This window comes from Miscanthus floridulus, chromosome 5, assembly GCF_019320115.1.
Source record: "Miscanthus floridulus cultivar M001 chromosome 5, ASM1932011v1, whole genome shotgun sequence".
Taxonomy (NCBI): domain Eukaryota; kingdom Viridiplantae; phylum Streptophyta; class Magnoliopsida; order Poales; family Poaceae; genus Miscanthus; species Miscanthus floridulus.
In genome coordinates this window covers 112,707,556-112,720,053 of record NC_089584.1, presented here as the reverse complement: position 1 = coordinate 112,720,053, position 12,498 = coordinate 112,707,556, and the positions used below count along the sequence as shown (strand labels likewise).

Sequence of the window (12,498 nt, the reverse complement as noted above, 5' to 3'; positions counted from 1 at the left end):
TAGCATTTTATTTATTGGGTTGAGTGGTTTTGATCCAAAACTCAAAATGATTCCAAAAACTATTTGAAAATGAAGTTGGAAAATTGTTTTGGAAAAAATAAAAGCCAATTCTTTGTCCCTCCCTCTCTTTCTCTCATTCGGCGTGCTGGCCCATTTCTCTAAAAGAGCCCTCGGGTTCCCATCAAATGGCAGTGCAGTCCATTACACTATTCCCTCCTCTCACTGACTCTAGCACTTAACCCCTTTGTTTACTTCAAATTCACGTTGCGACACCCCTGGCCGGACGTAACAGAGCCACGACCTCACCGGCCAAACATCGGCGAGCACCGACCATGCCGGCACACACCAGCATCCCCAGGAGCTTCCATGTGCCACACGAAACGGATTGAGGTAACACACGCCTAGAATGGCGCACCACGCATGCGTGGCCACACGCCGCGGCGGTGACTACCGCGGTGGCCCAACGTCGGCGAAATCAACTATTCGAATGCCTTAAATACTACTCGGTGACCACCAGCAGGCTGCGTTGAGCAAAGTAGCAGTTCTAATTGGTTCGCTACTACCTTCAAACGCGTCGGCCACGAAAATGGCATCTACCTACGTCCACCGGGGACGGCCACGCGCTCCGGCGCACTTCTGCCCTAATCGAGTCAACTAGGTACTCTAGGAGTAAGAGGACCTCACCAGTGGTGTGACGAATGGACTGGGCGAAGGCACGGGGCTCGGCAAGACGGTTGGCCACGAACACGGGGTGACGCTGGTTCCCGGCGAGCACAGCGACGGTGTCTCCGATGACCCGCTGCTCCGCAACGAAACCACTGCACGATTGCGATAACCAAGTCAACTATTACTCAAGGCATAGCCTAATTGAAACGGCGAAGCACCCCATGACGCTCTGGCCGTGCGCCCGCTCAGGCGGCCATGGCAGACCGCCGCGAGGGAAACGCCCCGTCTCACCTTGCTGAAGGCCGAACGAAAGCCGGGACGGCTTCACTCACACGCTAACTATTTCGGCTCGCTGTGGGCGTGGTTAATTAGGAAACGGTGGAGTGGTTGAGGCTAATTGTTGTGGTGACTCCTAAGGACTTATGGCAGCCGGCGGCGACAGAATTCCAAATTGGCGTCCTTCCCTTGTACCACTGCCACAGTGAACGGTTTGGCACGACGCCGTCCTTCCACGTGACCACCACACGTGCACGATACACAAAAAAGGGCAGCGCATCGATTCGGTTGCTTGGCGTGACTCGGCCGGCCGACGACCTTGCAGGCGAAGTGACTGGCGCCTTTAGCGTGGCCTTGAGCGCAAGCGTGAGAACGCGACAAGCCAAACAAGCCCACACGCACGCACAACCGACGTCAACGAGAGCAGTACCAGGATGGCAGCGCCGGATGGCACGCAATGCGAGCGACGCGACGCGAGCAGCAGCCACAGCGGATGCGCTGAAGGGGGAGCAGAGCCGCTAGTCATGGCCGGGCCTAGCGCGTGCGCCGTGTGCCAGCGCACGATAGCAGGGGACCCAAGCCAGCAGTGCCGGACCAACACGCGGTGTACGCGCGCAGGCGCGACGGCGGCTGGTTCGGAAACGCTTGCGGTGCGCCAGCGCAGCAGCGTAGCGCAGCCAGGGCAAGGGCAGCGACCGGGACGACCAGTGCAGTGGCCCGCGCGCGGCGTGCTCGCCCGAGTGCAGCGGTGACGACGCGGCCGACTCGGCAGTGCTCGCTGGCGGCCAGCAGCGGTAGCAGCAGTGCCAGGCAGAGGCGGTGACCGCGGCCAGCGCCGGCTTGGTTGAACTATGTGACGTGCACGTTTTTTAAAGCTGTTGCAAAATCCTACCCGATGGTCCAAATGCCAAACCAATTCTTCTATACGCAAGAGGGTACGTAGGGATATCGACCCAAGCCATGACATCACGCCACTTCTTAGGCCGCTCGCTCTACAAAAATTTTCAAACACGGCTTCGTCGACCCAATTATAGACTTAACGCGAAACGAATAAACCTTGATGATTTCGCGTCGAATTCGATTTCCAAGCTTCTTCATATACTAGCTAGCGAGCTTCGTCAAACTTTATCAAAGTTTGTATAAACTTTCTATAACATTTTTATTCGATAAAATTTCGCTTAGAATACTAAATGATATTAAACGACATGATGCGTAACATTTTTTTCTTGTTTAATATAAACGTTTCAAGTGCCGTACAATGATTTATATCTTATGGTACACACCTTTACACATAAATAGGATGCATATGTAGTGTTTTAGCAAAAATTATATAACGTAACACCGAAGGTGTTAAATGTACACCCGCTAGATTAGTCGATCCGGTCATTATAACACAAACTACATTGGTACACTAGAGAGCTCCGTATGCACAGTTGATCAACCACTCACCATTATCACTCTCTGATCAAAGAATCGTGACAGCCTAAGCAAACTTTGTACATCATGAGGAGAAGAGGGGGAAAAATTCGTTTAATCCGAGCTTTATCCTATCTGGCATTGCCATGGCTAGCCTTGGTTACGACGCCATCATGGCCGGAGGCACGACGCTGCTGGCGGCCGGGCACACGCTGCCCCGCTCGCCGTCGGCGGCCGAGGCGGCGGCCCACCGGCGGCATATCCTGCCGAGCGACGCGGCTTTGCGGCGGGCGCGCTCCGTGCCGGTGCCCATCAGCTCCCAGATGGCCCACTCCACGCCTGGCACGGCCATCACCTGCGTCACCGCCTGCGCGCCCAGCCGCCGGCACAGGAGCACCAGCGCCGCCGTCGCATTCTCCCTGGACCACTCCGTGCCGCGCCGCATCTCGGCCACCAGCCGCGCCACAGCGCCGTCGATGCCCACGATAGCCTCCGCGCCGCCGCGCTTCGCCAGCGCGGCCAGCACCGCGGCCGCGGTCTCCTCCCCGCTGATCGCGGACAGCGCCGCCTGCGCGACGCCGGCGTCCACGAGCTTTCCCACGTTCTCCCTCTCGCCCGCCAGCGACAGAAGCGCGGCCAGCGCGTCCTTCTTGGTGCTCGTCGGGCCGGTGCGGACCAGATGCACGAGCTTCTCCACGACGGACAGGTTCCGGCCGAGGCGGCGCCGGTAGGTGTGGACGGACGCCAGGCTGAGCACAGCGGCCGCCGCATTCTCCTTGGCGCGCCACGTCGCGCCGGAGCTCATGATGTGGGCGACCGCCTCCACGGCGCCCTCGGCGTGCATGATGCGCTTCTTGTTGGCCTCAAGGATGGAGAGGTTGAGCAGCGCCGTGACGGCGTTGAGCTGGAGCCCGGCGTCCTCGGAGTAGAGCAGGGGCACCAGCAGCGGCACGGCTCCGGCCTCCCCGACGAAGGCGCGGCTGTCGGCGCCGGACTTGGACAGCAGCCGGATCTCGTGCACCACACGGTTGGCCGCGTCAGGGGAGAAACAGATGGAGAGCTTCTTCACGAGGAACGACGCCGTCATGCGCGCCGCCTCCAGCGCCGCCTTGTTCGCGGCCACCGCCTGCGCCGGCTCGCTCTTGCTCGCCTCGCTGCTCTCCACGGCGACGCCGTTCTCCCGGCACCACTTGACGATGAGGTTCTTGAGCGCCTTGTTGGGAACCAGCTCCAAAACGGTAAGGACCTGCCCTGTCTTGGGGCACGTTGACTTGCCGGAGTCGAACCACCGGGAGATGGACTCCCGGTCGTATGTCTGGCCGCTGGCGACGACGACGGGCTCGTGCATGATGTCGAGGGTGATGGGGCAGCGGAAGTCCGGCGGCGGCGCCGGGGGCTCCCCTTCTTCGTCGACCTCGGGGTCCGGCTTGGAATCCGAAGGTCGGGGCGTGGCGCTGAACAGGACGCACTTGGCGTACCGTAGCAACCCGACGAGCGCGATCATGGCGTCCGTCCACCTCTCCGAGGCGCGGTCGCCGATCTCCCGCTCAAGGCTCTCGATCTCTTGGCTGCAGGTCGCCGGGTCGTTGATGCCCACTTCCTCCAGGATCTCCCGCAGCCTCTCCCGCTCCGGCACAATCTCCCGCTCGATTTCCTGTATTAGCGAGAGCACTCTGGCCTTGAGAGCCTGTTCCGCCTGGACAGACACCGACGGCGCGAACCGCCTGCACTGGCGCGACGCAAGGTCGAGCAGGTCCACGACGTCCTCGGCGAGGCCCAGCTCGACGACGGGCAGGAGGTCGAGCAGCGTGGCCAGGTCCTGGTGCAGCTCCCGCACCTCCTCCTCGATCTCGTCCGACTGCAGCAGCAGCCGCATCCGGCTCCGCGCGGCGCAGTCGGCGGCCAGCACCTTGAAGCGCTGCAGCACGAGGAGCACCTCGCGAAGGCACAGCGACGCGGACCGCGGCATGTCCCCCCCGGCCGCCGCGGCGCACAGCACCAGGTCGTCGAACGCGGCGGCCAGGAGCCTGTACCGCCTTGTGATGGACGCGAGCGCGCCGCGCAGGAACGGGGCCGGCGTCTCGGCGGCCGCCGACAGGTCCCGCGCGAGGCGGTGCAGCGAGCGCAGCAGCTCCCCGTCGGACGGTGACAGAGGCGCCGGCGCCATGATCTCCGCCGCCGCCGACCAGGAGGAGGTGGAGGAGGAGCAGCTGCCGGGCGGTGACGGCGCGGAGGTCAACACCGATCGTGGGTTGGGCATGGCCATTGGAGTTGGAACAGCTGAGCGCGGTATAACTAACACCTACAGAAACGGCTGGTTTAGTGGGGATGGCGGTGCGGCGAGGTGAAGACAGAGAAAGAGAGAGAGAGGAGGGGCTTGCTTATCTTCTACTGTGATGGTCGGTAGGCGTGTGCAGTTGGTTGAGAGCTGGAAAGGAATCCCAACCCGCATGAGAGGTTGCTTGCTTATCTTCTACTGTGATGGTTGCGCTTCGCGTGCTGGTCAGAACAGGCGACTGGTCGATCGAATGTGACGTGCCTTCGTGACAGACAACGGGCTTCCACTTCCACATTGAACAGTCCGACTGCCACTTGGATGATTGCATCCGACAATCCCGGAGCTCTTTAGGGCGCGTTTAGACGGCGAATTTTTTTTTTGGTTTTCGGTACCGTTGCACTTTTGTTTGTATTTGGCAATTAGTGTCTAATTATGAACTAATTAGGTTCGAAAGTTTCGTCTCGTGATTTTTCATCCAACTGTGCAATTTTTTTTCGTCTACATTTAGTACTCCATGCATGTGTCGCAAGATTCGATATGACACTTTGGGGTGAAAATTTTTGAAAACTAAACAGGGCCTAATTACTATCTTCGTGGGCTTTTCTACCCGAGCTGAGCGACTAGTAGCAGACAATCAGGGGCCAGTTTGGTTGCCAAAAAATTTGGCAAAACACTACTGTAGCGTTTTTGTTGTTATTTGATAATTAGTGTCCAATCATAGTCTAATTAGGCTTAAAAGATTCATCTCGTGGATTTCGTCTAAACTATGTAATTAATTTTATTTTTTATTTATATTTAATGCTTTATGTATGTGTCCAAAGATTCGATGTGACGGGGAATCTTGAAAAATTTGGCGTTTTGGAGGGAAAGTAAACAGGGCCCAGGCTAACCTGGCTTCCTTCGACATGTGCTGTTTCCAATCGCATATCGTCTTGCTGACACGGTCAGAACACGGTTTCCTTCTTCATTTTTGGCCCCCTCCAGAAGTCCAGAGTCCGGACAGGGAGTGATACTGCAGAGCAGCAGCATTCGAAACACCCAAACGGGCCAGACGGACGCCAAAAACGAACAAGGGCGGGTGCAGCGAACAGTAATTGCGCACGGCGATGCCATGTGGAACAAGCAATCACCATTTGACTCGATCGGACGGAGTTCCAAGCGCACGACGCCATTTCGAACAGGCCAGCGGCGCGTTCTTTTCGTTAGCACAAGCTGTGGGAGGGCTGACCGCTTTTCTTCGGTCTCCTAGTTCGTAGTAAGCGCTGCTGGGCTGCGCCACGAAAGTGACCGTGCGCTGCGGGGTGGTGCCGAGGCTTTTCGCCGGCTGGATGGCGTGTCAGCCACGTCAGCGCGCACGACGACGTTTGGTTGGTGCTGGGGTAGTGAGTGGGCTGGTGACCAGATCGACGGCCGGCAGACGCAGCCGTGCCGCGGCAAAGCGTCATGGCTTAGTACTTTGCATTAACATACGACAGTCCCTGTGTTTGACCTGGCTTTCGCGGATAGTCAATTTAAACAGCGCGGCCGTTAAATGATAGCTGCAGGCAGCAGTATCTGAATGTCGTTTAACTTTGCAGCGACACCTAATTTCATAACAGCGGTATTTGGTTCCAATATTCTTTCTTAAACTATGTCTCTGTATATCCTCATTTAGTCATTTGGAGAGTCATTAAAATAAAAATTGCTATCTGTCGTCCTGTTTTTAGCACTACTTGAGCAATATTTTTCAGCGAATGCTTTTCTCTCACAACAAATCAGTATCAGCATCAGCAGCAGCCAAATTTCAGCGAAACGAAAAGGGCATGTGTCTTCCATCCTCCAATAGCTTCTTTATAAAGAGTCAGCCCCACTCTCTATCTTTGTTTTGCGAGAAACTTTAGAGGATGACAGTGTTTAGAGTCTAGGGTTTGTTTGGTTGGTGTCGTTGTTTGCCACATCTAACTTTCAACAAACTGGCTGTCAAAGAAAGTGTGTCGAGTAAAATTGAAGTCACACTTGTGGCAACGTTTGGTAAGAAAATGAGTATGTAGGGTCACTCCTGGCCTTCCACCATCGCTCGAGACTAGGAGGGGCGAGGACGAGGGCTTCCCACAGGAGAAGAGAAAGGCGAAGGTGGATGCCGGGAATGGAACGGTGGAAGACATAAGTAAATTTTGGGGTAAATGCTCATTAATTCCACCGAAAACTCTGTCTGAAACAGTGCCACCCCCGGTATTTATAGAACATACCCAGGGCGATGTGAAGTTACATAAGGGTTGATTATGCACAACATCTGGACATTGCATTGACAGGGGTACGATGGTAATTCCCCATCCCCATGCCAACCACTCCCAGGGCGGCGCTGGTCGCGTCCGTCTCCTGGGCGTCTTCTCTTGTTTCTTGCCTGTCGGCTTGCAGTGGATCTTCGTTCACACGATACCTCCTCGTGCATGGATCCGCTGGATGTCCTACGACCACCCACTTCTTGTGGTGCCTGTGACCTTCGCCCTAGTTGTTCCCCAGTGCCAAAACGATCTTAACGAAGGTTTTGTTAGCAGACGAAGGTTTGCTGGGGTCATCCCCCCCCCCCCCCCCCACACACAGAGTATTACGCGTGGGGCAGAATGCTAAGAAAGTGTGGCACACCACAGTTATGACAATGAAGCAAACAACTGCCGAAAAAATATGACATGACTTGTGGCGTAGCAAGTTGTGGTCACAAACCAAATAGGCTCCTAATCGAAAACTGTTAGAGGACTTTTTCACCACGATCAATATCTATATCAATACAGAAGGATATAAAAAGGCTCTTGAGTCACTTTTAGGTATCTCAGGACTTTTTCTTAAAACCCACCCTCTAAATCCTTATTTAGAGAGCCATTTGAGAAAATGCTCTATATATCTTTCCACGCTCTAACAACTTCTCTATATCTTATGTGCATTTTGGAGAGTCAACTCCGCTCTTCATCTTTGACTGGCGAGAAATCATGAATATATGATGTCAATATTTAGAGATCTAATCGAAGGAGTTATTGGAGGTTTTTTTTGTCGAAATCTCTATACCTATTAATATGGAAGGATATGAAGGGACTCTTAAAGTTGCTCTTAGAGCGTCTTCAAGAGTTTTTCTTAAACTCACTATCTAAATCCTTATTTGTAGAGCCAGTTGAATTAAACCCGTTGTCTATATCTTTTCCACCTTCCAATGGGTTCTCTATATGTTGTTGTCCACTTTGGAGAGCTATCCGTGCACTTGGCAACAATTGAACTTTGAAGATCTAATTTAAAACTGGTTGCGGTTTTTTGTCACCAAAATCTCTATTTTTATTGATACGGAAGGATATAAAGAGCTTCTTGATATTGCTCTTCAGATGGCCGGTTAGGGGCTTGCTACTCTTTCCTAGAGAGGGAAACGAATGTATAATGCCTTTTCTGTAGGATCGTTAGGGATTCCTCCGCTAAGTGCCATGAGATCTATAAATGTATGTGGTCACGTTTAATAAGTTGCTTAAAAGTTGTAGAACAATTTTTTTCCATGACTTTTGTGTAGTCATAGATAAACCACATATGTGCTCCTAACTTTTTTTTTTGCCACTTGGAAAACTTATTGATTTACCTAGTATTTTTTAAGGGACTTACTAGCGCCTGGACGTCCGGAGCAGATGAGTGTGTTCGGTCACCCTGTGCATGTGCTGTCCTAGCCCGCCTGCCCATGCATGCTGCTCCGCCGTATCGTTTTTGCACGCGCATGTCTGTCACCCGTCTGTCTCGTCCCGCCCCGCACGCGCACCCTGGCTGCGCCCGCCACTCCCCCCCTGACCCCTTCCTCTCTCCACCGGGAGCCCAGATGAGAACGAGCACGCCCCGTCCACAGGATCCTAGCGTGTCGTACACCCCATCTATTGGCCCCCGGCTCACCACGCCCCATTATCCAGCACCTAGGCAGTGCCCCATGACTCTTTGAACATACCTCTGAAACATGAAACACTTGCAACATGAAACACTTGAATGCAACATAAGTTTAAAGTAGATGAAACATTTAGAACATACACTTGCAACATATGTGTGAAACATATGCAACATCTGAATAAAACACTTGCAACATGAAAATACTTACTACAACATAAGAATAAAATAGCTGAAACATTTGGAACATACCCTTACAACATATGTTTCGATCTACTTTTGAACAAATGCTTGCAACATCCAAATCAAAACGCTTGCAACATACGTCTGAAATAGATGAAACACTTTGAATAAATGCTTGGAACATGCCTATGAAACACATGCATCATATGCAACATCCCAATCTATTTTGCAACATCCATATGAAACACTTACAATCTACCTCTGAAACATTTAAAATACTTGGAACATTCGTTTGCAGCATGCGCTTTTAGTGCAACATCTCCTTGTTGCTTCGGAATGGAGTCTCGTCGGCGCATGGAGTTCACGGGCACGGGTGTAGAGCTCGCGGGTGGTGCGGACCTCGCTCCTCCGATGGACAAGCCATGGTAGGTCTCGTGAGAAGGCTGTGGTGGGTCCGTGCATTGGAGAAGCCCACGGCGGACGAGAGGCGTGATGGAGAGGGAGAAAGACAGGCTATCGTGCTTTGGAACAGAGGAGATGATGGCTGACGGACTAGAGGCGCGATGAAGGGGGAGACGCAATGGAGAGGGAAGCGCTCTTGGTAGCGTCGTCGCCAAGGCGGCGTGGCAGAGCGCCGTCGCAGAGAGTTGTCGCGGTGCTGCGGTGAAGTGATTTTCTTCTTCTCTTTTTAGAACGGTTGGATGAGCATGTAAGATGTGGTTGTTGGGCTGTGTTGGGTTCATAAACCCGGGGTCCCTCGAGGACCGGCTTCCACGCCAGGGCTCGGCCTAGGAAAACGGCCTTTCTTTCTTCTGGACCGGCCTCGTAAGATGTGGTTGTTGGGCCGTGCGGGAGCCCTCGTGTATGCGTAAGCACACGCTGAGGAATTACGACAACGACGGTAGAATCAGCCACCGTCTGCACCGGTGCCGTCGGTGCAGCACGTTGCGCCCCACGCGCCTGGCCTGGCGGGTGGTGCCCGGGGTCACGCTCATCAGGTTCAGCATGACATCGTGAGCGAAGGGAACGATGTCCCACAATTCTCCCGGGCCGGCTAGAATATCGCTGCTGCAGCAATGCTTCTCCGCGGTGTTCCTAAGCCCGTCGACCCTCAGGAGCGGGTAGTCTACCGGAACCTCCGGGTTCTAGTAGAGGCCGCCGCTGTCCAACAGGCGGAAAGCTCCACATCGCGACTCCGACCCTCGCCATCTCTCCCCACCGGGGGGATGGGGACACACCAGCCGGATCAATCCGTTCGCTCACCGCCGCAGCCGACAGGCTTGGCTCGGGGAGTGGCAGCCACACCACGGTCTAACCAGGCGCCCGCTCCACACCGACCGCATAGGGACGCTCGTAGCGTCGATAGCATCCATCGTCGAGCCCGACACGGTAACGACGTCCGCCATACGGCAGCAGGCGACACGGACCCTGGCCGAATCATCGAGGGAAGCGGAGAAACGCACCCTAGGCACGATCACTGGCCAGATGACCGGAGCCCTAGCCCTCAGGGCCTAGGGCCACGGGCCTTCAGCCGGCGCATCCGGAGAGCGCCATTTCTGCAGCGTTTCTGGCCTCCCACCAACATCACCAAATACACCGGGGAGACAAACCCAGGCATTTGGCTTGAAGACTTCCGGCTCGCCTGTCGAGCCGAAGGAGTGGATGATGACTTTTTCATCATCCAATATCTTCCCATTTGCGTAGGGGAGCATGTTCGGGCATGGCTCGAATTCCATCCACACGACAGTATCCACGACTGGACAAACCTCAAGAGGGTCTTCGTCAGGAATTTTTAGGGGACGTACATCCGCCCGGGAAACTCCTAGGACCTCAAGAGCTGCCAGCAGGAGCCCAGCGAATCCCTGTGGGATTACATCTATAGGTTTTCCCAACATTGTAACTCCCTCCCTGATGTCATCGACGCAAACATCATCAGCGCTTTCCTCTCTAGGACAAACTACGAGTCCCTGATCCACAAGCTTGGCTGCCTAAAACCCCGCACCACCCGTGATCTACTCGACGTCGCCACCAACCATGCCTCTGGCGAGGAGACAGTCGGAGCAGTCTTCAGCGGAGGTTGGGACAAAGGCAAGCCCAAGTGCGCAGATCCAGACGAAGGCCCCTCTACTCAGAGGGGCAAAAAGAACAGGAAGGATCGGCGCCGGACGGACGACACCGCGTTGATCGCCGTAGCTGATCGCGCACCCAGGCAGCCCCAACAGGGACTGCCTGACCACTTCAACAAACTCATGGATGGTCCGTGCCTCAACCACAACTATCCCATCAACCATCTCTACAAGGACTGCCAGCTCCTCAGGCGCCTACTGAGGTAGGCTGGCAGGCCAAGGGAAGAAAAAGGAGAGGAGGCAGCGACCGAAGAAGGGGGCACAGCGGACAAGGATCTAGATGACTGGAGCATGAAGGGATCTGACCGAAAGCCTACTAACTGAAGGACAATGACGACGACGCTCTCTTCGACGACCTTGGAACGGCTATGTCTTTTCTTCTTTTCCTAAGTTTCAGTCTTACCTTACTTAGCGAATGCTCCCGTAAGAGCACCCCGACCCGAACACTTTTCGGCTCAGGGCGCTCGGGGGGCTCCACTAGGGGGCTCTACTACCCCATTGTTTTTGTTTTTACCTTAAGAACTCTTTTGGTTTTGTATGAAGAAACTCCTTCCTACCTGAACAAAAGGGTAGTTCGCTCCTTCGTTTTACCTTACGTAACTTTGCTTTAGAACATTCCGACTGATCGCACCCCGCCTTTTCCTACGGTTACGAAAGGCCAAGCCTTGCGGGCCATGCCCCAGGCTCGCAAAGTTGTGACCTACGGAACAAACGAGCAGGTACGAGATAGAAAGAAATTTAAAACAAAATTATGCTAAGGGAAAGCTAAGGAACGAAAGGGGACAAGCTTCCCCGAACGGAGCGACTCCATCACAAGAACAAAAACCAATTGCAGTCATTAAAACACACCATGAAACGTCTTACATAGGGGCTTCCCCATGAACTTAAAACTTCCTACATTTGCTAACTACTATTATATTTTTACATGCTATTGGGCCGACCCGGCGACATCCGACGACGGTGCAACCGATGAAGGCTTGAGCTGCTCACTTCCCGATGACGCGGCATCCGGCTCGGCCAAGACCGGGGCGACATTCACCTCCAATCCGACATCACGCTCTAGGTTTGCAAAAGGATCCCATACAGGCACTCTCAGTGAGAAAGAAGAAGAAAGGAAGAGCGAGGAATCTCCACCAGAAGAGACCACCAGACCTCCCTGAGTCGATCGAGTCACCCAGGAGAGATCAACTAGCCTCCTGAGTTGATCGATTCACTCAGGATAAGCACCTGAGATACAGGTAGGAAGCGAAGGGGCGCCCCATGTGGGCCATGCCGACTCCGTCTTGAATGATGAGCACGGGTCCCGGTCGGACATTTCTGACTGAAGCTCTCCGAACCCCGTCTCTCAGGTCATTGAGGTAAGCATGTGTTCATTAAATACAAAACTGTTCACACGAGAGCTAACCCACGATTGACAAGCGTAGGTCTCGGACGGGCGCTTCTGATTGGAGCTCTTCGAACCCCGTCGCTCCAGTCTTCAAGGTAAAACACCATCAAAGCCCCTCTATTTCATTACAAATCATTCATACATCCATACGCGCATTCATCTCATACACCTGAACCCCCCAGACGGTTAGGGCATGAACTGCCCGGGGGATCGGGAACTAAGCAACGCACGTGTAGCGAAATGCACCAAAACGCTCCATGTTGCGCCACGAAGCGGTGGCT

The 12,498-nt window shown here is 54.2% G+C and overlaps 1 protein-coding gene across 1 annotated transcript; it reads right to left on the bottom strand.

Moving 5' to 3' along the window:
* Positions 1-2,274: 2,274 nt before the first annotated feature.
* On the bottom strand, positions 2,275-4,743 carry LOC136453082 (U-box domain-containing protein 16-like). The gene has a single exon (XM_066453659.1). It carries the CDS (start codon positions 4,622-4,624, stop codon positions 2,519-2,521), a length of 2,106 nt encoding a protein of 701 aa, XP_066309756.1. The 5' UTR covers positions 4,625-4,743; the 3' UTR covers positions 2,275-2,518.
* Positions 4,744-12,498: the final 7,755 nt, after the last annotated feature.

Bases quoted from the DNA above. Each gene is read 5' to 3' on its own strand.
- LOC136453082 (XM_066453659.1), bottom strand. From the start codon at position 4,624: ATGGCCATGCCCAACCCACGATCGGTGTTGACCTCCGCGCCGTCACCG.